Source organism: Monopterus albus, unplaced genomic scaffold (genome assembly GCF_001952655.1).
Source record: "Monopterus albus unplaced genomic scaffold, M_albus_1.0 scaffold51.1, whole genome shotgun sequence".
Classification (NCBI taxonomy): domain Eukaryota; kingdom Metazoa; phylum Chordata; class Actinopteri; order Synbranchiformes; family Synbranchidae; genus Monopterus; species Monopterus albus.
Genome location: NW_018127931.1, coordinates 6,482,518 through 6,509,082, shown reverse-complemented (window position 1 = coordinate 6,509,082; position 26,565 = coordinate 6,482,518). Strand labels below are relative to the sequence as shown.

At 40.9% G+C, this 26,565-nt stretch overlaps 2 protein-coding genes across 10 annotated transcripts in view; one reads left to right on the top strand and one right to left on the bottom strand.

Annotated features, from left to right (window-relative positions):
• Positions 1–7,977: 7,977 nt before the first annotated feature.
• Positions 7,978–16,910, top strand: nfyba (nuclear transcription factor Y, beta a). Of its 3 annotated transcripts, none has more exons than XM_020601475.1 (7): positions 7,978–8,076; positions 13,088–13,181; positions 13,274–13,404; positions 15,078–15,275; positions 16,244–16,322; positions 16,407–16,486; positions 16,572–16,910. In XM_020601475.1, exons 2-7 carry the CDS (start codon positions 13,088–13,090, stop codon positions 16,602–16,604), a joined length of 615 nt encoding a protein of 204 aa, XP_020457131.1. In that variant the 5' UTR covers positions 7,978–8,076; the 3' UTR covers positions 16,605–16,910. The 3 variants fall into 3 exon arrangements, with proteins under 3 accessions (XP_020457131.1, XP_020457132.1, XP_020457134.1); XM_020601476.1 differs by lacking the exon at positions 7,978–8,076 and adding an exon at positions 8,107–8,373; XM_020601478.1 differs by lacking the exon at positions 7,978–8,076 and adding an exon at positions 8,456–8,744.
• A 211-nt stretch (positions 16,911–17,121) lies between these two features.
• Positions 17,122–26,565, bottom strand: part of LOC109960967 (histidine ammonia-lyase-like) — a 19,692-nt gene continuing 10,248 nt past the window's right edge. For 6 of the 7 annotated variants that reach the window (XM_020601468.1, XM_020601469.1, XM_020601471.1 and 3 more), the window contains 12 exons: positions 25,063–25,202; positions 23,732–23,779; positions 22,480–22,627; positions 21,312–21,407; positions 21,090–21,148; positions 20,848–20,928; positions 20,021–20,086; positions 19,196–19,361; positions 18,313–18,447; positions 18,116–18,224; positions 17,357–17,426; positions 17,122–17,258 (listed from right to left, as the gene is read on the bottom strand). In XM_020601468.1, the coding sequence (XP_020457124.1) occupies positions 17,202–17,258; positions 17,357–17,426; positions 18,116–18,224; positions 18,313–18,447; positions 19,196–19,361; positions 20,021–20,086; positions 20,848–20,928; positions 21,090–21,148; positions 21,312–21,407; positions 22,480–22,627; positions 23,732–23,779; positions 25,063–25,202 (1,175 nt within the window). In that variant the 3' untranslated portion in view covers positions 17,122–17,201. The remainder of the gene's footprint in view (positions 17,259–17,356; positions 17,427–18,115; positions 18,225–18,312; positions 18,448–19,195; positions 19,362–20,020; positions 20,087–20,847; positions 20,929–21,089; positions 21,149–21,311; positions 21,408–22,479; positions 22,628–23,731; positions 23,780–25,062; positions 25,203–26,565) is intronic. The other variant, XM_020601473.1, reaches the window with a different exon arrangement.

The following is a 26,565-nucleotide window of genomic DNA, read 5'->3' as shown; positions in this document are numbered from 1 at the left end:
TGTTACATTGTGATTTTATTTATTTCAGATCCTTTACTTCTTCCTCCACAGATTTATGAGTAGTAACAGTACTAGTAGAAACATGATAGCAGTATTAGTTTAAAAAAATAATTTTATCAACCAATCGGTCTCAGTTTCAGATTTATTTCCCTTCCCATGCTGAATGTATGTAGTCCTTACCTATTCCACATGCTGCAGTGCCACCTAGTGGTGTAAGAGCACACACTACCAAGATTAGGTGAAACCCCTGAACACAGCTCAAGAAAGTAATAGACAAACCTTCATCTTAACCTTGCTCTCAGACCTGCTTACATCAGATTGTGTTCTAATGATATGCAGGTAGATCCCATAAGCGAAAGTCTTGTGCACTTTTTCTGATTAGGATATTTGTCTTACACTAGCCTGGAAGGTGTTTGGAGGAGAACCTTGGAAAATGCGCATCTGATTGTAATGAATCAAATGACTATCCAATTGTAATCTAATAGTAAGGTACAGCAAGCACACAGCAGCACAATGCACAGCAGTACACAACACAACAGGCCACAACAGGCTTTTAAGAATATCTGCACTGCCTGCATTCATTTGTATGAGACATTTCACATAACGACTCACAAGAATATTCCAGCAGTTGTTTTAAGTCCACCATTATGCTTGGAGTCATAAGAATATTAAAGAAGAAAAGCATAGAAATGAGAACAATAATGGTAATAATATTCATAAAAAGTACAGTTCCTGACCTCAGGAACTCTTGGCTGTTGTCTCAATAAAGACACTATGTGCATCAGTTTAAGCAACAGCAATAAACATTAATTTGGGTTAATCCATTATGAAATTTAGGCTGTAAAACCCCTGCGGCTCATGCCATCGCACGCCATGTACGTACTGTAAAATGCATCAGATGCCAGAGTTTTATCACTCTCCTGCAGCCTTTAAAACCTCTGCTACATTAAAGCTTACAGCATCTTTCAACACAGACTTTGAGAACAGCTTATCCGCCTTTAGAGCCATAAAATGCATCAAGCGGGACTGTATATTTCAAAGTTATGCTTGAAGCACATTGTTTATAAAAATGCAAACAAACCTTCAAAGGAGCACAGAAACAAACAGTTGTTATGCAACCAAGGCTGACAGCAGGGGACTAACCTCAACAGTGTTTCCCCAGCATCAATGCCTCAGACATACACTGGGTCTGGATCAGTGATTATTACTAGCAGACCAAGAGACTGTACTGCCCTGCAAAAGTTAAATTTGTGAGAAAATATACTTCTTTTGTCTTCTGCTACATAAAAATAATGCATTAATAAACAATAAACAACGATAGCTGAAACAGAAGTGACTGGTGGAAACTGTTTATCTATAAACCTACTGTATAGGTGTGAGGTGCAGCTATAATCTATTCTTTCATCAAAGCAGACAGAAATGCATGTTACTACAGCCTATTATAGCATCTTTTATATGACTCTGATCACTTAAAGCTGCATTAACCCATCCACACATTTTTAAAACCGTATCCAGGACAAGTCATGGTGGCAGCAAGCTAAAATCCTATAAGGGAATCCTGAGGTATTCCCTGGGCAGACACAATATAATCTCTCAAATGCATTCTTGGTCTCCCCCATGGTCTTCTACCAGTTGGATGTGCCTGGAAAACCTCCAAAGCATGGTGCCCAGAAGGGCACCTAATCAGATATCCTAACCACCTCAACTCTGCTTCTCACTGAAAGAAGGAGCAGCTCTATTCTGAAACACAACCTGGATGTCCAAAGCTGAGCCCAGCCACCTTATAGAGGGAACTCATTTCAGCCGCTTGAATTCACAGTCTCATTCTTTCAGTCACTAACCAAAGCTCGTCACCATAGGTGAGGGTTGGAGCATAGGTTGATTGTGAAATTGACAATTCCCTCTTCACCACATCTGTCAGGTACAACACCGACATTACCGATGATGCTGCCCCGATCTGCCTGTCAATCTAATGCACCATTTTACCCGCACTCATCAACATGACCCAGAGAGACCTAAGCTGCTTTGCCTGGAGCAGCAGCTCATTCCTAATTCAAAGGAAGCAATCCACCATTTTGTAAAAAAACCATGGCCTCCAACTTGGAGGTGCTCAGTCATCACAAAAGCCTCTCAATTTGGCTGCAGATCAACAACAGACCATGCTGAAGCATACAGTATGATGAAGCCAACAGAACCGCATCTGCGAAAAGCAGAGAAGTGATTCAGAGGACCTCAAACTTGATTCTGTCCTACTCTGACTGTGCCTTCCTTGAAATCTTATCTTTGAAAGTCATAGCAGCAGCCCTAATATGCCATACTCCTGATATTACACCGCACAAAACTCCCCAAGGGATTATGGAGTTCGAGTGTCATTATGAGCCACAAAACCAGAATAATGGGCTGAAACACACTAAAATACTTTGCAGACCTGAGGGAAACCGTTGTGGATGATAACTGCTGGATAATCACTACACAGTCATTTGACTGAAAATTCGTTGATAATTTTTGGATTAGTATAACTTTAATCTGCAAGATGCTGTATTCACTTAACACTAAAATTACTCAGTTCTAGAGATAGCTGCTTTAAAATCTGAAGTAAGCTTTTCACAATTAAATGCACTGCTTCCAAAGTATGTTCTATTATGGTAACTGGCAACTACTGTCAGGTCTGCTTGGCGCGACCTGCCTCTCCTCCGCCTTTCTTTCCTCTGTTCTCTCGATCATGCGGGATCTGCACCTCAGCTGTGTTGCATTCCAGTAGTTAGCGACTCGTTTGTCAGTGCGCACAGCTGGAGTGGATCCCGATGATTACCTGTCCTCCTTATTTATACCTCTGGCAGACACTCTGTTGTTGCTGGAGCATTATTTACCTTACTTAACTAACATTACGTGCATACCCCGTAACAGCCATATGTTTCATGGTATGTATTGTATGTCATTTTGTTTTCCATGCTGACAGTTCCTGTGCTGTGGATTTCCTTCTTCGTTCGCCAATCCTCCTGGTCAGTTTGTCTATTCACCTGTCCGTCCTGTTCCTCCCACTCTCCTGGTTTCTGCCGTTAGCCTGTCTGCTCCCCTGGTCGTCCTGGTCTCCTCCACCATCTCTGCCCTACTTTGCTGTTATATGTACATGGACTGTGCTACGTGTTTTTTTTTTTTTTTTTTTTTGTTATTTTGTTTTTTCCCCATTAAACCTTTTACTAGACCTGGGTCAGCACTCTTGAGTCCTACCTCAGTTCTCCCTCACCCTCCTGGTGAGGGGGACTAAACCTTAACAACTAGCAGCCTTTGCCAGCTATAAAACAGGTTTGGCAGTCAACAATCTGAAGTGTGACCTTCTAAGCAAAATTATCTACAGAAATTTGTCAGAAAAATTTAAACAATGATAAATGATTCAGTGCATGAAGGTGAAAATCACACACAGTAAATACAGAAACGTTACTTAACAGAGATAAAGTATGTTGGAGCAAACTAACAATGATGTGATGGACATGCATTTTAGCATGAGTACTTTACTCATATTACTTTATTTTACTGTAGTTACACCAAATCAGTCATTTTCACATGTGTTATTTTACATATACCTGTATATAGCTCAGAGACATTTACAAGTTTGAAATCCAGGCACCCCTGACCTGAAAAACATGCTGTGAGTACACAAACAGCCAGTCCAGAAAGGTCCTGGTTATCTGTCACCAGGACCGATGATTTTTATTTAACACTTGATGGATGATACACACACACACACACAACAAGTTTGTCTCCAGTACAGAACAGAGGCAGTCATCTATGGCGCCAACTCACACACTTGCTGTCTCTGCAAGGCGCTGACCTGGCCATTAAGAGCAACTTGGGGTTAAGTGTCTTGCCTGAGGACACTTCAACACGTGGACTGGGGAGAACGGGAATCAAACCACCGACTTTCCAGTTGGGTGACCACCACTCTATCTCCCGAGCAACAGCCACAATTAAATATTTTATTAAGTTTTGAAAATGTCAAGTATTAAGTTGCTCAAGTTTTATGGGGTCACTCTCCAGCTGGGTTTATTGAATATTGTCCATGAATAATTCAAACATGCAGCATTCAGAGCAAGAAAGTCACTTGAATGTGATGCTCGGGCACTGACCCTGGACAGTGGCTCTTTTTCAAACACTGAACGTGGTAATAATGAAAAACTGAGCAAAACTGAGCTCTCAGCATAGTTCCACAAAGCACAGCATGACAGGATATCAAAAAGGTGACAGTGAATTATTAACACTGCCAGAGGAAAAAAATCAATAGGTGTCAAAAGCAGGAGGTAGCCATTTTGGGCTTTAATAGCACTGAATCGCAGAGGAAAAAAAAGGACCTGAGTTGGGCTGACCCAGGGTGGATACTTGCAGTGGCATGTATCACATTTCATTACTGGAGGATATCTACAGCACTGAGGCCCAGGCAGGTGCGAAGCTGAGGGCTCATTGCAGGGGGCGTGAGGACTTGTACCGGGCTCTTATACAACCTCATGCTGTATGGAGCTGTGAGACAGATCCAAGGGGAAGCATAAAACATACTGACCACAGCTACATGCATAGAGCTAGGTGGTTACTCTTCGCTAAAATAGGGCTAGCAGCGGGATACTTGCCAAACTCTTGTGCAGAGAAGTTGTGAGCAGAACACTTAAGGCCACAAGATTCTTCCTCTGTCCTTGCTCCTTATGCTTCAGTGTATCTGACTTGTATTTTTTTCCCCATTTTGCCCATAATGATAGAATAGCTAGCTTACACACACTGCCCAAATCAGAGACAGCACACACACATCTGCACTTCAAGAGCTACGGTCCCGTTCTACAAAATAATGTGTGCATGCACACACACAGACAGACACACACACATACAGATATCTCCAGACTGACACCTGACATCTCTCTCTACAGACTGACATTTGTAATGATGATGACACGTCAGCTCTCGGTTTTAAAATTACAGTATTTCAGAAATTTTCCGACCTGGACATTTTTTTATGCTTTCATTGTTCCTTCAAAAAAGGAGGGAAACAGAAATACAGCAGACACGCTAATGTGACACCAGCAGTCAAATTGACTCAAATTGCAGGGGCCCTATTAAGACGGTACTAAGGGGGTGAAATTAACGATCATACAAGATATGCTACAGTGACTTTTTATATTTTGCCACAATCAAAACAGACTTTATGACGCCATGTTCTAGTCAGAAAACGAGCAGCAGTGTTGTGCATGGTTATCCAAAGGATAAGCTTTAAGTTCTTGATGCTTAAATAAAATACACCATCATTTTGGGTAATGAATTCATGTCACACTCAAAAAGTTTCAATCAGATTTATCCAAGTTCTGTCTGCTTGAAGTCTCATATACCTGAAATCAGAATTGCCATGTGAACTGAGTCCCTCCTCTATAATGTGTGAGTCTTTAATGACAACTGAAGTGTGTGTGTAAGTGCAGAGTACCTTAATTTGTGTTTGAAAGTTGCAAGGTTCACAAACAAGCCACCAAGTTCCTGTCCAGGTCCTAGTTACCTGTCCATGACATGTTCAGGTTATTATGCAAGCCTGAGTCAGTAATGTGATATCTTAACCAAACCTTAGTGCATGTGTGAATCCTAGTCACCACAGTGTTCATATCTACTGAACACTTTGTTAGGCTGATATAATCATAGTCATGTAATGGTGATCCATGTGATGGTCCAATAAGTAAATAATAATACTAGTCATTTCTAAATTGGGTCACAGCTGAACCAAGAAGTCTGTAAACTGTCATGGATGTTTACAACGGACAGTTTGGCTAATAATTCCATCACATATTTATATTTTATATTCAGCCCTCTCACTGGAGAGGGACCCATGAGGTCAAGCATCAACACCCACAGTTCCCTAAAAAAGTGATGGTAGAGAAAAACAGACTAAATGAGAACTACAGTCAGACAGTGACTGAGAGGAGAGAAATTAAACATTCTAATGGTTGAAGTGTTAGCCCTAGCCAATAACTAAGCTTGACACAAAGATGATTGGAACAAGTTACAAAAGTGCAATCAGTCAAGCAAGAGAGAAAACTGAGGACATGATTCATTTGTTACTCCTGTTCCCAATCACAGGAAGCCTGATGACAATAATAACTTTACACAGTGCATGATCTTTGACCTTCAGTTGGTACGGTATCTCCCTCCCTGGTGTACTTTTGCCCTGTGGGAAGCAAACTACTGCCCCCTTATTCAACATCGGTTTGAAAAATATGGCTTGTTTCTGCATAAATAACAATGCACCTCTTTAATTTAGATGTTCACAAACACAATTAGCCTATATACATTTAAGCAATATGTTGACCTCATGCATAAAATATGAACAGCAGTGACTGAATGAATTATTTCAACTACAAACACTGTGTCCACCCGATGCCGGCTGTGATTGGCTCCAGCCCCCCTGCGACCCCGTTTGGGATTAAGCGGTATAGAAAATTAGATGAGATGAGCAAAACACTGTGTGAATGTTATCTTTAGTCTATCTTTGTAATTGTGTTGTAACACACAAAATAAGAAATCAGTTATGTAGTTTCCATAACAACTGTAAAACAACAAATACTGTAAATTCTCTGTTACTCATAGCAAAACTAAGTAACAACTAATCTGAACTTCTGTCAGCTCGTCAACCAACCAAAGAACCATCCGATTGGTGGGTCCATGTTTCATCACTGTGTCCTGCCACTGAGAATTTTCTTCTGGTGTTAGGCCTGGAAGCACAGACACACAAAATCAAAAAGTACAGACACACTCAGGAAGACTTTGGCCCCTATCAGAACCGGATCAAGAAAATTTCAGATGGGGTGGCCAGGTTGAGGCACAGATTGAGAGGGATGGCACATTTGAAATACATGTAAAAACTAAATAAACCCCTAGTTCTACAAAATAATTAACCATACAAAAATCTAATTAAGAATCAAAGTGTTTTGTGTAAAAATGAGACATATATAGTGCTTTTTTTTTTAGCTAGCTTTGGCTGTGCTCCGTATTTAGTCCCAGACAGGGACATCACTACTGCATGACTATCCAATGCCACCCCTGGCCACCCACCTATGGCCCATAGGCTCCCAGTGACTGAAAGCTAGATGTGCACAGAATGAGGTCAGTCTTCAGGTGGCTTTTGCATACCATGCAGTAACTTTGCATAACATTTTTTGTAAAGTTAAAAACAATCACAGTGGTGTTATGATGTGGAATCTAATCAATTAAGAAATAATTTCAGGTTTCTCACTGAAAAATTGTTGTTGAGATAAAATGTTAGAACTTCTCTATCTGTAACCGGTTCCCACACATAACTCGCCTCGTCTACCTTAACTATACTGGTTTTCATTTACTTTGAGGCTACGTTTTATGTTACACCCTCTAAAAACCATTTTAATCTTTGGTAAAACAGGATTTTGTAAGTATTTGTGCTCTTCTGCAGCGACGAGGGAGGAAAAGCACAGCTTAGTAAAAGCCTGAGCAGTTTTCATTAAGAACAAGCGGGTGGGGTTCAAACAAACCCGTAAACTAGAAGAGATGCGTTCCTTTGTTGCCATAAATGTAGGAATTATGAAAATTCCGAACGATAACGAACGAAATAACGAATTTGACATATATACATAGCTACCGAAATGATATGCTGAGATGGGAAACAATGATCCACACAAAGCACAATAACAAGTTGTTGTGCATGCTTTTCAGGAAAAAAAATACTACAGCTTTGGGTAATGAATTCATGTTTGATGTGTATTTTGTCCTTATTCTGTCGGCTCAGAATGACTCCTAAACAGACTGAAACAACAGCTAAAATATACTATTTTAAAATCGTCTACCGCATTCAATAAACAACACTCAATGTCTTTCAGTGTCACGGCTCCTAAGTACATGCTGAATTGTTAAACCTGTAAGACTGGAGCTTGTGAGGAGTCGTGAACGTACCGCGGCCCTCTGTCGATGACAGGCGGTAGTACAGCTGCGGCTCCGCGCTGGGACTGGTTCTTTCGCAGCCATTTTCTGTCCAACCAAACAGCCGTCTCAGGAAGGTAACCAACCAGGGCTTCATTGCAGGTTTGTGCCCGGCTCCGGCCAATGATTGGTAACGATTTCTCGTTAGCTCGAATGGAAATGTCCGTCTCTGTCTGATTTTTTTTATTTGTTGTCTGGATGAGTGAGGGCTGCTCATCAGGAAGTATCCAGCGAGCCAAACTTTAAAAATTACTACTTAACATTTCGGCCAAGGCCACGTCTTTCTCTGTACGACAAAGAAACAGGCCATTGCATTCTGGGCTGGCGCGGGTTGCAGCGGATTTACAATGAAAGTTTTGTCAAGGGACACAGTGTACCTGTATAGGTTAACTACAGGAGGTAATAGTCCATTTGATGGCTTCTTTTCGTTGTGTTCATCTCGCTGGTTTATGAAGACAGTGAGCTGGTTAACTAGCTAGGTTAATATTAAGCTAGCTGACGTTAGCTAAAATATGTCATGATGTACCCGCGTCTCACAACTGCTGGTTAACATAACGTTACTTTAGCTAAACATAGATTCACGTGTTTAGCGTGTGGCTAATGTGAACTGCCCACACCTAACCACAGGTTACAGCTGTAACTTTACAATTAGCACGTTTGTCCATAGGAGTTAAAATGCTAACCTCTCGAACACGATTAGCGTTAGCTAACGTTAGCGTTGCAAGTGTCGTACCAGAGTGAATGTCTGAAAGCCTCATCAGATTTTAACGGTAGGTTAAAATTGCACGGAATATGAAGACGAACTGTGTTTTAATAGCTCCCCTTTCTCACTTCTTATTATCTTTAAAATGGAAGCGATTTTCCATGCAGCATTTGGCACCATACCAGACCCAGCCTAAGACCTTGTCTGCTTGGAAAATTGTTTCAGTTTTCCGACCAGAATGACATGGAAATCATCATTGAAACAGTTATTTGTAATTATTTATGCATATGTGTTTATTACGGCAAGCTCCATGTAGCATGTTCATTGTGCTGGTATGATCAATGCCCATCACTTTGGTCATACTTGATATTTTAAGACGGAGATTGAGTCTTTGTATGAAGAAATGATTACTAAAGATTCTAGTGCAGAGATGAAATGCAGTGCGAGTTTTCTATGATTGTAGTAACAGTGGAGCCTTAGGAGTCAGTGCTCCCTGAAAGACATGTGGTCCAACCATAGTCTCAAACTGGCTTCAAATTTCAGTTTATAGGACTTCAGTTTAGATAGCAGAAGCTTCAGCTGTGTCAATCCAAAATTGCCAAAAACCTTACTGCTGTACAGTCCTATGCAAAGGTTTTAGGCCCTCAAGTAAAGTGAAGATGCTTATGTGGCTGGTTGTCAAAATAAAAGCACACAAAACATCAATATTTACATTTTTGCATCAGTGTCATCATATCGCAGGGTGTTTGATTGATGTATCAAATCAGATCAATGGATTGTTACAGCCCGAGTCTTTACCAATTTTTAGTGTTTTGTCACCTCAGCTTCCTAGAGCTTGCAGTGCTGCTCTCCTTAAAGAATAAGGACAGAGCACAAATTCCCTGCACAGAATAAAATGACAATGAATTCGGTGTGTTCACCATGTCCGTGAATTCAGAACTTAGTTTAGCTTATTGATGTGTTCTGTAGACCTCCACTGATGATCAAATACAAACACTGAGCCACAATGCTGCACTGGGTAACATGAGAAATGAAAAATATTAGGCCTGAAGGACACCGTAGACCCCCTGCAGTTCACCTACCAGGCAAACGGGTCAGTGGATGATGCAGTGAACATGGCACTGCATTACATCCTGAAACACCTCGACTCCCCAGGGACCTATGCACGGGCCCTCTTTGTGGACCTCAGTTCGGCATTCAACACCATCATCCTGGACATCCTCCACTCCAAACTAACCCAGCTCACTGTGCCTGTCCCCACCTGTCAGTGGATTACTAGCTTTCTGACAGACAGGAAGCAGCAGGTGAGGCTGGGGAAAAACCACATCCAGCACCCGGACAATAAGCACAGGTGCCCCCCAGGGATGTGTGCTCTCCCCTCTGCTGCTTTCACTCTACACCAGCGACTACATCTCGAAGGACCCCTCTGTCAAGCTCCTAAAGTTTGCTGATGATACAACGGTCATTGGTCTCATCCGAGACAGTGACGAGTCAGCCTACAGACGGGAGGTTGAGCAGGTGGTCCTGTGGTGTAGCTGCAACAACCTGAAGCTGAACACACTCAAAACAGTGGAAATGACAGTGGGCTTTAGGAAAAACCCTGCCATCCACAGCAGTACTGTATCAGCAGCGAAGTCCTACAAGTTCCTGGGCTCCACTATCTCCCAGGACCTGAAGTGGACGTCCAACATCAGGACCATCACCAAGAAGGCACAGCAGAGGATGTACTTCCTGTGCCAGCTCAGGAAGTTTGACCTGCGGTCATTGGTCTCATCTGAGACAGTGATGAGTCAGCCTACAGACGGGAGGTTGAGCAGCTGGTCCTGTGGTGTAGCTGCAACATCCTGGAGCTGAACACGCTCAAAACAGTGGACTTCAGGAAGAACCCCCCCTCACCATACTTGGCAGCACTGTATCAGCAGTGAAGTCCTACAAGTTCCTGGGCTCCACTGTCTCCCAGGACCTGAAGTGGACGTCCAACATCAGGACCATCATCAAGAAGGCACAGCAGAGGATGTACTTCCTGTGCACCTCACAGGTCAAAAGGAGGGTGGAGAGGATTACTGCAGACCCCTCACACCTGGGACATAATCTGTTCGAACTCCTCCCCTCTGGACGGCGCTACAGGTCACTGTGCACCAAGACAACCAGGCACAGGGACAGTTTCTTCCCCAGAGCTGTCACTCTGATGAACAGTTGACCCACAACAGTATAACTGGACAATGACCCTCAGTGCAATACCTGTAAATATACATTATACAGATCTGTACAGGTCTCTATTTTTAAGTACTTTATTTTATTCCTATTTATTTCCTTTCACAATGAGCATTCCTTTGTCTGCATTGTTTATACCATTTATTTTGCATTGTTAATACTGTTTTTGTTATACTACATAGCCTTATGTTTGTTTACAGTTTACTTGCCCCTTGCATGGGGATATGTACATACACATTGAGAGCCGATGTACCAGTGTCAAATTCCTTGTGTGTCCGACACACCTGGCCAATAAAGCAGATTCTAAATTATTTCCAAAAAAGTGCTCCAAAGGCTAAGAGTGTTTTTGTTTATTTGTTGTTGTTGTTGTTTTGGTGTGTGGTGTTTTTGTTTGTTTGTTTTATAAATATATACAGTGTCTGAAGTAAGAGAGTCAACGGCACTTGCATTCGTTTGTTTACTCTGGTAGCTTCTTGCTACCCGTGATGTGATAGTAGTGCCTGCTTCTCCACAAGATTTTTGGACTGGCAAGCAAGAAATCCAGCTCAGGGTCCCTTAGAGTTGGAAATATGTTGTCTTGAAAATGGTTCAAGTTTGTTTTTGTTTGGTTTTGTTTTTTTTTATAAACTCTTGTCACGTGTTGGCCATTTTGCAGTTATCAAAGGAATTAAATCTTTTTTTAACTGAGAAAAATGTTTACACTTTGGTGTATAGTGCGCACTATACACAATTGCAGTTCTACAAAACATTTGATTTGATTTGATTTATTCTTTCAAACATGTAACGACAGTCAGTATGTCAACACACATAATTTCACACACATCCACAAATACATTATCAATTTGCTTATACCTAGTACATGCTTGAACGGAGTAGGAAGAAGTTAGACTTATCTAGTCCTACCCCATAACATCATCTTACCATCATTGGTTTGCAAGCAGTATTACTACATAGATAATTTTGTTCTACACCACTCTAGTGATATACTAAAAAATATTACAGATTGTTAACATTCTTACATAATTACATACTTTGATAATTATCTTCTACATCACACAAGTAGAATTATTACAGAGTGTTAACATTCTTACACCACACCCACAATGTTCCACCTAATTAATCATTAAACCTGTTCTTGCATATATCTTGATTGACACATACCTTTATATTTATGTTTAAACTCATCAATTCTCTTACTGTTTTTTTATGTCCACACTTAAATTATTCCATAGTTTTACCCCACTTATGGAAATACAAAATCTTTTTTTGGTTGTACGTATAGCATGAATTTTTAAATTTAACTGACCCCTTAAATTGCTGGGTAAACTGCAAACTCGTTTTAGTTTTTGAATTCCACCAGGTAATAAATTGTTCCTGGCTTTATACATAAACACAGCAGTCTTATATCCCACTAAATCAAAACATTTTAACAATTTAGACTGTATGAAAGCTACATTGGTGTGATCCCTATATCCCATCTTATGCACAATTCTTATCGCTTTTTTTGTAATATATACAATAGTTGAAGTGAGCTTTTGTATGTGTTTCCCCAGTTTTCAACACCATACTCCAAGTATGGTAAAATCAGTGAAAAATACAAAATGCGTAGTGCTTTACCGTCCAAAATATATCTCACCCTTGCCAATATCGATATGTTTTTTGCTATTTTGTGCTGAATATATCTGAATTTTGAACCTGGTGGAATTCAAAAACTATTTAATGAAAGGGAAGGGGGATATAATTTAAGGGGTCAGTTAAATTTAAAAAATCATGCTATACGTACAACCAAAAAAAGATTCTGTATTTCCATAAGTGGGGTAAAACTATGGAATAATTTAAGTGCGGACATAAAAAATAGTAAGAATGTTAACACTCTGTAATAATTCTTTAGTATATTACTTGTGTGGTGTAGAGGATAATTATTTATGTAGAGATATTGCTTAGGACTTAAAAGTTGTAAGATGATGTCATGGGGTAGGACTAGATAAGTCTAACTTCTTCCTACTCTGTTCAAGCATGTACTAGGTATAAGCAAATTGATATTGGATTATTATTGTTGGATATGTGTGAAATTACATGTGTTGACATATCAACTGTTTTACATGCTTGAATGAATAAATCAAATCAAAATCCAGGTATACTGCTGTAGCTTCAGATGGTTAAAGTAGTCAGTGTGATGTGTATTTATTGTTATAGATGGACGGAGACAGCTCAACCACCGACGCCTCCCAGCTGGGCATCACTGGAGAGTACATGGCATCTGGTCACTATGTTCTCCAGTCTCAAGATGGTGAGGAGCATATAAAGTGTAGCTGGGGTGGGGAACATATATCAGTGTAAAGGGTGAAGTACTAACTCTGTGTGCGTGTTCATCTTCTGTAGATGACGCTGAGGAGAATCTCAATGACCATGAAGAGGGTGGAGTCAAGGAGAACTACAGGGAGCAGGACATCTATCTTCCTATTGCCAACGTGGCTCGCATCATGAAGAATGCTGTTCCTCAAACTGGAAAGGTTTGTGTTGGAGAGAACGGAATGAGCAGATGTAATCAGTTTAATCATGGGTAGTTTATGCTTGCTTATTCTGTAGATAGTACATTACAGTGAGACTGATCATCTTGGTTATTATTCTAAAAATTGTCATTTTGTCTGCAGAGGATATTATCTGATTTCATTGACCTGTATTATCTTTTCTATGAACAATGAATCCCATGTAGGAACCAGTCACATGAAGAGATCTGTGGCAAATAACACATGCTTTTGGAGAATTTCTCATAGTTGGAATTAAGGATGTAGCCAGAGCTTAATTTGTAAATTATGAGGTCCTTTAATATCACAACTGGCCTATTTATGTAGTTCCACATTAAGGGAGCAGCTTAGAGGCAAAACAGCTTGTTTTCTGACTAGCTTTACCCTGTTGCAACTTGAAATACTTTAGCAAATTCAGCTGTCTTTTTCATGTTTTTGCTATGTGGCTGACATAACATTACGCTGAATGTGCACCTGACCCAGTGTCAATTTGCAGTTCAAACTGCGCCACGCATTCTCTATTAGGGACAGGTCAGGACTGCAGGCAGGCCAGTCCAGCACTCGCACCCTTTTTCTCCACAGCTATGCCTTGGTAATGTGTGCAGCTTGAGGTTTTGCCTTGTCTTGTTGAATTATGCATGGGCGTCCCTGGAAAACGTGTACTCTTGAAGGCAGCATAGGTTGCTCCAAAATCGGAGTATTTTTCAGCATTAAAGTTGCCATCACAGAATTGTAAGTTACCGTTGCCGGAGGCACTGACAAAACCCCAGACCATGACAGACTCTGGCTTTTGGACTTGTTGCTGGTAACAGTCTGGATGGTCTTTTTCACCTTTGGTCCAGAGCACACAGCGTTCATTCCTTCCATAAAGTCCTGAAATACTGATTCATCTGACCACAGTACACGTTTCCACTGTGTGATGATCCATCCCAGATGCCTCTGAGCCCAGAGCAGTCAACTGTGCCTCTGGACACTGTTGACCCAGTACAGCTTTAAGCAGCATTTATGGATGTTACTACATATTGTAGTGCCTGACACAGCTGTGCCAGAGTAATCATGGGCCTATTTGATTATATCACTCATAGAAGAGTGGCGATTCTTGATGCAGTGCCGCCTGAGGGATCAGAGAACACAGTCATCCAGCTGAGGCTTGTGCCCTTTACACACTGAAATCCCTCCAGATTCCTTGAATCTTTTAATGTCTATCAATAAAGAGAGGCAAATACAAGCAGCATGTTTGAAACAGGGATTTTTATAAATGCGGAAAAATCAAAACAGGCAGGGACTGGTCTTCTGTCATGATTCATCTCTACTCCCACCGGAGACACATTTGATGTCCGAAAATACTTTAAAAGTGAATTTTGCATAAAATGCCCTTTAATATTAGTTATAGTTTCAAGTCCTCATACAGTTAGCTTAGTAGCCTTGTTTTTTTGTATTTTGTTTTTGTTACTCTTTGCTAACACTTTTGTGAATGAAACAAACATCGCAGAGCAGGTGATTTTATGTAGCAATTTGTGGGTGTAGATCATAATGATCATAGTATTTTAAAGAGACATGGGAGCGTAACAGGGATTCTTATTGCTAAAGAGGCTATTTATTCTGACGGCCTTCCTTTTTCTTATGTATTTGTGGTTTTTTGTTCATTTGTTTCTCAGATTGCAAAAGATGCCAAAGAGTGTGTGCAGGAGTGTGTAAGTGAGTTCATTAGCTTCATCACATCGGAGGCGAGCGAGCGCTGCCACCAGGAGAAGAGGAAGACCATCAACGGAGAGGACATCCTGTTCGCCATGTCCACACTGGGCTTCGACATGTACGTGGAGCCGCTGAAACTCTACCTGCAGAAGTTCAGAGAGGTAAGAGCAATATGGGGCCTGAGGGACCTTGTGTACATGGACTACAGCAGAATGGAACTGTACTGGAAATGTGACCGCAATCAGATGAAGCTATTCTGTTCATTTCTACATTTTCATTTTGTGGACAAATGCCTATTTTATTTAATGGTTTAGCTTCAAAGAAGTTTGGCAACGACACTCGTTTATCAGAGGAGATTTAGAGGTGGTGTTGCCACATCAGTACTTTTCAGTCCGATTAGTGCTCACATTCACATACTGTTGGAAAAATATGCTCTAAAATTGTAAATATGAAAAGCTGGACAGGTCCATATTGGAGCACATTTTAACGTTTAAAACAATGCAGAAATCATCTTAACCAGCTCAATTCATCAGTCTGCCCATTAACATTTCTCTCTGCTTGACGTAAGCTCAATTTCATGCTATGCACATACCCTCGCATGTACACGGACGAGGGGTGCCCACACGTTCCTATTCATACTTCACATCGAGGGTCTGGCTTCTGTCCACATACACCAACAGTTTCTAAGTGTTGTGGTACATGCACAGTTAGGACTTTCACTGTGCAAACTGTCTGCGTGGACACAAACTTTTGCCCTGTAATTGAATGTCTGCACAGAGTCCACATGAACCCTTAGACCTGAGACGACAATAAAAATGGCATCACTCGACCTTACAGGACATAAGGACATGCAAATCTTGCCTCTAACTCTGCAGACAGAGCATGAGGTGACAGTGCCAGTCCTCTCAGAACCTGTTGAACATATGAAATTGTCTAAAGTAATTAGAAAATCAGACTATGATGTTTCTCAGGTCATCAGAAAATGTTTACAAATGCTGTTGGCAAATCATTCTGCTGACTGTGGTTTTTATTAATGCACTGCAGTCCATGTTTATTTCTTAATTTGATTTCATGGTTTCTGCAGGTGATTACCACCTGACTTTTTAACTTTTTTTGTTTTTTTCTCCAGGCAATGAAGGGGGACAAGGGCATCGCTGGGGTGACAGGAGCAGAAAGCCTGGGGGAGGATCTCACCGATGATACCTTCAGTAAGTAGAAGAGACTTTGTTCAGGTTTCTGTCTGTGGTCTGTCTGTTCAGTCTCCATAAAATACACGTTTCTCCCCACATCAGCAAATCCCCTGCCAGCTGGCATCATCACAGCAGACGGACAGCAGCAGAACGTCATGGTGTACACCACCACGTATCAACAGGTACAGCCCACACCTCCTTTCCTCACTCATGATTTAGTAAAATAATGCACACTGTCTCAAACTAAGCTATATGGCTGCATTCCAGATTCCCACTGTGCAACAGATCCAGTTTTCATGATGAGGCCTTACTCCAAGCCTGAATGCAGCGGCTTCACACCCGCACTCACCAGATGCCCGCTGAGCCCGCCACTGGGTAAAGGTTGTCAGACGGACAGGCAGAGAGGAGGGGGAGGCATCTGCACAAACCATGGTGTACAGAGTCAGTACCTGTTGAGTAGAAAGTGTAGTTTCTAGTTGTGAGGTACCAAATGTTTTGGAGTGCATCCAAACCAGCTGGGAAATCTGAGGCTTTATTTTAAAGGCTTATTACATGGTTTAGTGATTGAATTGTTTTGTTATGTTTGTTAATATGGTTGCTTTTGTCTTTTTCGGGGGGGGGGGGGTTAGGGTTAGGGTTAATATAAGGAAATATTGGAAGCTTATTTTTGAAGGCCTTCTGTTCACACAGAAGCTACATTGTTCACATCAGATCACGGAGCTCTTATTTTTTTTAAGTTGACAATTTACCATGTGTTTTTAATGTTATGTAAATCCCCTCAATAAAACTTAAAGTGGTGTTTATATTTTCAGCTTGTTTTTATTCATCACATAAACAGCCTGTGTGCCTCATTTCATATTCAGGCAACTGTGTGCTGTAGCTTTGCTCTCTGTACATTCATGTTTTCAGCTTTCTCCTATATTCATCCATGTACGGCTGAACTGTCCTCCACACCTGAAAGCACACACACAAACCATTAAATCATCACATATGATGCTACACACAGCCAGCAACATACTGCTGTAGGTGTGTTAAGTTTGGGGCAGGCTTGCCTTTTGCTGTCTGATGAGTGAGTGAGCAGCTTCAATGTCAGGACTTGCCACGCGATCTCCATCCCAGGGACTGCATAGACAAGGCTTAGTTAGGACATTAATACTAGCTGGACAAGAGGAGCATCTTTGTTTCAAAAGGAAACTGCAAAAAGGTCAGTCCTGGTCCAGCCTTTGCTGCAATGATTACTCAATTTATCAGCACAAAATTAATCATTTTATTTCTTGAATCAAAATGTAAGGATGATTTCAGCTTTACGGATACAAAAATGTGCTGTTTTTCATAAACCAATGTCGCTTGTGTACCTTTTGCTTTGTACTGAGCAATAAGCATTTTTCAGAATTAATAACATTTCAACTGAGGAAGTAGATGAATTGCAGCCCCAAACACCATCATCCAGCAGAGGACTAACTACACTGGCCAATTAAAAAGTGCACAGTAACATCATGCAAATTCTAGTGCTTACTTTGCATGTGTTGAAATAAAACGTATTTCTTCTACATGCTAGACTGGAGTGTAAAAACCTATCTCAGTATAGTAAACCACTGCAGTGTTGTACACAAACTGGACTTTGTGGTTCATACTATTTTCCCTGAAATCCGAACCTAACAGCACATCCATGCAGCCTCGGGCTTTGTTCTTTTCTTCATAGGTCCAACTAATCACTGACTGAACAGAAAACGTGACATCAGAGAAGCTACATGTACGCTAAATATACACACAACCATCCTTTTACAGGGCCATTCTGAGGTGTGTGTTACCTGACCACAGAGCGCAGTAGCTCATAGACCTTCTCCAGAGGAGCAGTGGTCTTTAGAGGACGCAGGAACTCCAGAGCCTGGCAAGCAGCCAGCAGCTCTATGGCTAGCACTGCAGGACAGAACCACAGGTTAACACGCTGGCAGAAGCACACGTACGTATGACTGGATCTGAATTTTGAGACAGGTGGCGTGTTAACCTTGCTCCACGTGGTCCACTACTCTCAAGGCTTTGCGAGCAGCCCACCCACCCATAGACACGTGGTCTTCAGTTGCTGCACTAGTGGACAGGGAGTCAACGGAGGATGGGTGGCACAGAGTTTTATTCTCTGACACTGTAGGAAGGACATTTGGGTCAGCTAATGCAAAGTGTAGTGCAGGAGTCAAAAGAAAAGAATGAGACAAGCATTTTGAAGGTTTCTCCACCATCTTAAAGTGTGTGTGTGTGTGTGTGTGTGTGTGTGTGTGTGTGTGTTTGTATAGCTATCATTGTGAGGACAAATGAAACTGTATAACCTTTGGAGTGAGGACCTTTTTACAAAGTGAGGACATTTAGGCCGGTCCTCACTTTATTTTCACTGCAATGGCATTAAAGTACAAAACTATTAGCATCAAAAAATACTAAAAATACACATTATGCAGGATGACACATTTCACATTTCTGTATATCACATTATTGTGTTATAATTACTGATGCATGTTTGTGTACATCACATTGAATGTTGCAGCTGGTAAAGGAGGAGCTAGTTTTAACTAGTTTAGATGCATTTAATTTGAATTACTGCTGGGCAACTTGTGCATTTTCCACTATAGATCAATGAGGTCTTATACTGTATTTTTGTATTAATCTGTTCTGAAAAGTAACTGAAGTTATAAAATAAGTGAAGTGAAATACAAAGTACAATATTTGTCTCTAAAATGTAGTGAAGTCAAAGTATGAAGTAACAGAAAATACTCAAGTACAGATGCCTCAAAATTGTACTTAGGTACAGTACTTAAATAAATGTACTTAGTTACTTTCCACCACTGAGTAATACATTTAGGTTTTGCATGGAAACAGAAATATGGCCTAGAAATACAGACCTAAGGCAGCAGCAGTGCAGTGTGCCACCATGAAGCCACAGTTCAAACCGCCGTCCTGGGTAAGGAAAGCTGGCAGTTCACTGAGGGCCGGGTTCACCAGTCTCTCAATCCTCCTCTCACTTATACTGGCCAGCTCATGCACACCGATAGCCAAGTAGTCCAGGGCCTGGAACAGCACAACATTTACTAACAAAGAGCATAAGCATTCCAGGCCAAAGTGGAAGGGGGTGGTATTAATCTGACAGCCAGAAGTCAAGTTTTCATTTTTGTAAATAACCACCACTCTGTCAGGGCTGGCAGCAGGATATAAAACACTGTCAGACAGTATATGAGAATTTAACTGGTCCAGAACACCATCACCCAGACAGAGGATAAAGGACAACAGATCAAACTGAGTTCTTATTAGATAGTGTGGTGTGACTTTATAATCACCTTTATTTGGCCAAGTATGTTACACACAGCCCTGCGATGGACTGGTGACCTGCCCAGGGTGTACCCTGCCTCTCGCGCACAGTCGGCTGGGATTGGCTCCAGCCCCCCGTGACCCCATTTGGGACTAAGCCGTATAAAAAATGGATGGATGGATGGATGTTACACACAAGGAATTTGTTAACGATACAGAACCGAGGCAGCCATCTGCGGCGCCAACTCACACCGATGGGTCTAACCATTGGGGGTAACTTGGGGGTTCAGTGTCTTGCCCAAGGAAATTTCAACATGCGGACTGCAGGCACCATGATTCAAACCTCCAAGCCTCCGGTTGGGAGACGACTGCCCTGCCCACTGAACCACAGTCGCCCCCCAACCACAGTCGTCCCCATTTACCTTGGCTGGATACTCTCCATGGAAGTTCCCACCAGACATAGTCTCTCCAGCTTCTGCAAATACCAACTGGAGATAAATTGAGGAGTCATAAAGCTTTTATAGTGTGATAAAACATTTGTATCGCATGCTGTAAAGAGCAGCATGATTAGTTAATTTCATGCAGTGCCTTAAATATACTTTGTGAAAAATGTGTCAGGAATAATGAAAAAAATCCATTTATCCTTCATACCCTGAAGACAAAAATGAAATGTTTTAATTAAAGTTTTAACTTGAGACTTATTTGAGTGAAGAAATTTAAAGTGAATAGTCATTAAATGTAGGAAATGTAAAGTCCTTCTGTATAGAACTGTATCGTAGAAACCCTTCAAATTATTCTGATAGTATTAATGTTATTAGTAGAAAACAACACAGTCTTAGTGTCCTTTGGTGCAGTCTCCATATTGCTTTTAACCCTTTAGTGTCAATGCAGGATCTACAGTATATAAATGTTTTTGTTTTTCATTTTGATAACGTCCACTGGAGGGCACCAAAGTCAAATTGTACACATAGAGGCTTAAAGGCTCCATTGATTTTGGATATTTCTACAAAGTATAAGTTAAAGTTCAATATACAGTAGTTCTACTGTTAGGAAATATACTTGCTTGGTTGCTTTCTTGCACAGGGTTTGATGGGAGGATTTACAACACTGTCCACTGTCATGGTTTGTGAACTATGCTTCCTGATTCTGGATGATTTTTCCCTGCTGCTCTGCCACGTAATATAATAAACTCAGTTTCCTCTCCACTGGCTGTGTCTGCCTATGGGGTCCAGCTGCAAGTGAAGGATACTGGGTTGTCCGTGGCGCTGTTCAGCTCAGTGGAAATCAACTTCTGGACAAAAGCTATTGTGTCATTCACCACTCCATGAATCTGCAAAAAGAAGAAACACTGCTTAATAAATTCCATGACTTTCCTTTGGTTGTGGAACTGAATTTGTTCCGAACTACTTTTTTTCATTCAAACAAAGGCACAACACATTTTGATACTTTTAAATGTGCACTTGTATGAACATACACACACGTAGAGGATACCTGTGGGATACAGCGCAGGGTGTAGGAATCCTGAACACGTGTGCATGATCTATGACTCTCTATGGGAAGAACAACATAAGGCAATCCAGAGATAGCCGAGTAAAATATTTATGGGGAAAAAAAACATTATGGAAGACAGAGTAGGTTAACTAGACTTGGTGTTATCAGCAGTGAATCCTTAAAGGCATGGGGTCAATATTGTGCTGGTCATATGGGTCCAACCTGCGATCTGAGAAGGGAAGACATCAGAGTCCAACAGAGAGCGAAGCCTCTCAGCCACTTCCACTTGACCAGGGTGCGCTCTCACTTCATGGATAGCTACAACACAACAGCTGCATTGTTTACTACAATTTTATGCTCTACAATGTCTTTGTCTTACACATGTCAAACAGAATGAATTGCCAAAAAGCAGATCAGAGTTCAGATGTCTGTCAAAGGTCTGTAAAAGATTATTACAAAAAATAAACTGAATTGTGAAAACCATAAATCATCCATTCCACTTCATTAAAACAACGTGCCATATCCTGACATACTGTCATACTGATTAGTTGGCCCATTCAGTGAATGCGGTGCAGGAATTGCTTCTTACTCCCATGGACATGGCATCGTCATGTCCCTCCACTATGGAAAATATCATGAATATGCCATCTTGCTTTTTTGCAACCAGATTCTGCGCAGCAGCAACCACAGGTGAAGTGGTAGCATGGGACTGCCAATCAAAGCTATAAAATCAGTCGAAATACATCCCTTTTAATATAATCAAACATGGCCTCTGGGAAAATTTTATTTGATTTGTACTTTGGGTTTTTAGTGTGGCTCATCCACTAACAAGGAGGTGGCAGAATTTATGACTAGTATACTTTAACCAGCCACTAGGGGCGATCAACTTTTGGTGACTTCACTTGTGGGAGCTGTCAGCCTGTCCATCATTTATATGTCAGTGGTTGCTCCTTACAGCAGTAGTTAATGATTGATTGATTGATTGATTGAAGCCAAACTTGTGAATCACATTGTATAGCAAAACACAACTGCCAAAGTTTTAACCAAAACAAGCAAGAAAGAGCACATCACACCTATCTTTACACTAGCTCCTTGCCTCTTTGTGAATTTAAACATTGATATATAATTGTTTCTGTACCTATTTTAAGCTTAGTACCTATGTGTTGGTGTACTGGTCTATAGAGTTTGAACATGTTGTTATTTTGATTATGTTAGCATTCAAGACCACTCGTGTTTCTTCTTTAACAACATCACACCATTTTCACTGTGTGACATTTGTTCACGAAGAAACAGTGCCACCCAGCTTGTGATTGGTTAGTTGAAAATAGGGCCGGGCCTTCAAGGAGCATGCATTCGAGTCAACACTCGAAATAAAAGTTGCATGAGGTACCACTGTGGAAGGCCTTTTTGCTGCCTTTCAGGGCTTCCAAAGTCAGGGCAGCTATGACGTCAGCCTGTCTGCTCACAGCCAGGGCTCTCTCCACAGCCTCAGCACCCAGCGATGATATCAGCTGAGTCCCGTTGATCAGAGCGAGTCCCTGTTCAACAACCACAGTCATTAACTGAAATTTAAATGTATGTCTGACTGTAAAATTGCATTAAAAATGTGCAGTTTATTGCAGTTTGGGTTTTAGTTATGTGCCTCAAGCAACAGTAACTGCTAAGATCTGGAAATGCAGCAACATCTCAAAAACAGGACCAACAGAAACAAGTACTCAGATGATCTGATAGGTCAGAAACAAGCCTGGCTAGATTTCTAGACCACTTTATTTGAAGGTAAAAATAAACCCAAGCATACCCAAAATGCTGCTAATGATCTCTCATTACACTGGAAAATGACAGCAAGCATGTTAGCTCAAACTAATTGGTAGGTGTGATTAGAGGCATCAGTAGGCTACTCTCCATAGCAAAGGGAAAATTGTGACGAAGCTTGATACCCAACCTGCTGGGTTCGTTTATTCAGTGATATCCATTTAGTTTTAATGAAGCAGTAAATTATCACTAGCTGGGTTTCCATCTACATTTAGCACAAATTTTAACCAAATTTCCAGAAATTCAGCAAAAGAAAATGTAACTGAAATTATGTTCCCATTCTTTTACATGAATATTAATAAATCCTTCAAAATAAACAGTTGGACTAATTCTTCGGTCACTGTAGAAGAGAGTGAGAGCTCATTAAAAGAGCTTCGGTCAGAGCTCAAACAATGGAAAACAGTGTGGGAAATGTTAGTTTTATGTATTAATGAGAGGAAGGTGACAGTCTCCTTATCGCTTTGCACACATTGTTTGCTGTAAGTGGCAAGTGATGTTTCCCTAATCTTTTAGGTACATTAGCATTTATTCAATAGCTCTGTTTTTCCCAATACAACTTTAATGCAATGCAACTTTACCCTTGCAACATTTTGAGCTTTTCCAATAATTTTTTTCTCTACTCAGGGCTTTTTAAATGCACATATTTAAAAAGTAAAAACAAACAAACAGCCAGTGTGGTTTCCAAGATTACACTGTAATATAGTAGCAGCCTGTATGAACCTTGTTTTAGACATAATTATAACTGATATAGCTGATGGCTGGAGCCTTAGAAACAGGTGTAACAAGGATGTAACATACAGTATATTTTAATTAAGAGTAAAACCGAATACCTCCTTTGGTTTGAGTACAAGTGGTCTGAGCCCATGGCCTTCCAAAACCTGTAAATATAACAACCAAACATGGTCATAATCAGTCATGGCAGGAAAATGGGCTTGAGGTTGGAAAGACTGCGTTTTTACTCATGTGTAATTTATCTGTCCATGTCTATCCAGCATGAAATCTGGAAATATAGGGGAAAAGTCTTAGGCCACCATTAGATTTGTTGTTGTAGCATAGTTATGACTATGTTTATATTTATGTATCAGAACTTGAAAATATAGGAAATATGTACAAAGTATTAACACCAAACAAAAATGTCAGAAAAAAAACAAACAGACAAACTAAATACTCAAGTATGTGTTCAAGCTGTTTCAAAAAAATATAAAGAATTCAGAAAGGTCAAGGACAAAACCAGGAGTGGAAGATCAAGAAAACTGTCAAAATCTGATGAGAACTTTCACAGAGTTTTTATGTTTTGTTTTGGGTTTTTTTGACGGTGTGTTTGGAGTATCTGGTGCTTTGCTTGCACTTTAACTTGCACTGTGTACAGTTGTAGTTTTTATAATTTCATTGTACTGGTACAGTGACAATAAAGGGCATTCTGTTCCATGTATTCATTTGAGGAACGTTACAGTTCTGTTCTTTGAGATACTGGAGGAAATCCAGCAAGGAACTGGCTCAGCATCTGGCAGCTTCATCTGGATGCCAAGTTGATTGTTCCACAGCCTGTAGAAGGTCAATCAGGAACGACCTTTGTGGAAGAATAGCAGCCAAGAAACCACTTTTTCAGAAGGGGGACAGGGAGAAAAGGGTGAGATAAGGCTTGCAAAGACTGGAGTGAAGCTCAGTGGAAAAGAGGACTATGGAGTGATGACTCCAAGTTTGAAATTTTTGGGTCTAATCGGTGACAGTATGTGAGAAGAAGAGTTGGAGAGAGGTGGAACAATGAGTGCTTGCAGCCTTCAATAAAACATGGCGGAGGGACTGTCATGGTTTCAAGACAGTCTCCCCAAAAAGAATTCAAGCTGTGCTAAGTCACACTAAATACTGACTTTGGATTGTCGAAGCCATTTTGTTTTGAAAATGTGTACATATTTCCTGTATTTTCTGGTTATACAGTATCTAAATAATGAGACAACCTTGGTAAAACAGCAAAACTAATGGTACTCTACCTGTCTGAGAATTTCACTCTTAAATAAGAAAAAAGATACTAAAAGAAGATGGGGAGGAGCCAATTCAAGTCCATTTACTAATAATGTAGTAGTTAGAGCTTTTATAAAAGTATCATAAAATGTAGCTTGTTAGAAAGTGATGCAAAAAATAACAGTGTAAGGACACTCACAGCTTTGGCATCGGCCCAGCCACTCTGTGGTGACCACATCCTGCCCTCCCCCATCAGGCCTAGGGTGAGGTGGGCCAGAGGAGCCAGGTCTCCACTCGCTCCCAAAGTGCCCTTCTCTGGTACCCAGGACAAACACGATGCTAGACTCCACACAAACACACACACTTGTTCTATTTGGCAAGTGCAGCTGCAATTTTATGAATCACTCTAATCTCGGGTCAAATTACGTTTCTGAGCTCATTGGGGAAAAAAACTCAGCATGTCTATCAGATCTTTAGGACGCATTTTCAAGTCTAAATGGAAAGCTGCTGTTCTTCTGTACCTTTGGTTTCTCTACTGTATTTTTACACTGGGTGCAGCTCACATTGCATAACTGCACTGTAAATGCACTGTAGCTATATGTTAGCATGATCTATCATTATTTTTCTCTATTAGTATTTTATTTAATTTTGTAATTTTAAGCCTTTTTACAACTTCTATCCATTCTGGCAATTGCTGGGGCCAAAGGCATCATGTTTTAGGGGTGTCTGTCCTTACATCCGTCCCATTCTCGTGAACATGATATCTCAGGATCGGTTTGAAAGAATTTCTTCAAATTTGGCACAAACTTCTACTTGGATTATTGGATTAGATTTTGGTGGTGAAACGTCAAGAGGTGAATCCTAGTTCCATCATTTTATCATTCCTCGGTCTTCAGTGCTCACTCAACCCAGAAGTTGTTCCCATCCACCATGATGAAGGACATCCCAGAGCTCTTATTTCTGCTCTGAGGAGCGAGGATGCTGCCTGGAGGAGCCATGAGTGATGATACACAAGATTGATCCCTTATATTGGAAGTCAATTTGCAACTGGATGCTTCACATAAAAGATTGGAGGAAAAGAAATCTCATGTCAGTTAAAATCCCTTTCCTTGGTTCTTCTCTCCTCGCAGTTTCTCCTTGCATTTTTTTCTTACATGGGTGGAAATAACACACAAGGAAAAGCACAAATGAGGCAAAAGTGGATGCAATTAGGGGAACTGGGATTTATCTCTGTTACTAGGTTTTTTTCAAGTATCATAAGGGCCGTCGTTTCCCTCACTTGTGTCTTTTCCTTGTGTCTTAGTTTCACCCACGTAAGATCCAAGGAAAAGGTGCAAGGAAAAGGTGAGGGGAGAAGACCCCAGGAAACATTACTGTATTATTCCTTCTATTCTTCATCTGAAGCATCCAATCACAAACTGATTTCTGATAAATGGGTGTGTTGGTTTGTAATAAACATCTGTGAAGAATGGTGTAGTGTATAATTGCTCATGGTTCCTCCTGCAGCCTCATCACTCCTCAGAGCAGATATAAAAGACCTGAAACTTGCTCGACTGACCCCGAGGACAGAGGATTAATCACATACAGTGAGGAACAGAAGTATTTGAACACCCTGCGATTTTGCAAGTTCTCCCACTTAGAAATCATGGAGGGGTCTGAAATTCACATTGTAGGTGCATTCCCACTCTGAGAGACAGAATTT

Excerpts from the sequence above, each read along its gene's own strand:
- nfyba (XM_020601475.1), top strand. The coding sequence starts at position 13,088 with ATGGACGGAGACAGCTCAACCACCGACGCCTCCCAGCTGGGCATCACT. Across the intron at positions 13,405-15,077 it reads CTGTTCCTCAAACTGGAAAG|ATTGCAAAAGATGCCAAAGA; the intron begins GTTTGTGTTGGA and ends TTTGTTTCTCAG. Across the intron at positions 16,487-16,571 it reads ACACCACCACGTATCAACAG|ATTCCCACTGTGCAACAGAT; the intron begins GTACAGCCCACA and ends GCTGCATTCCAG.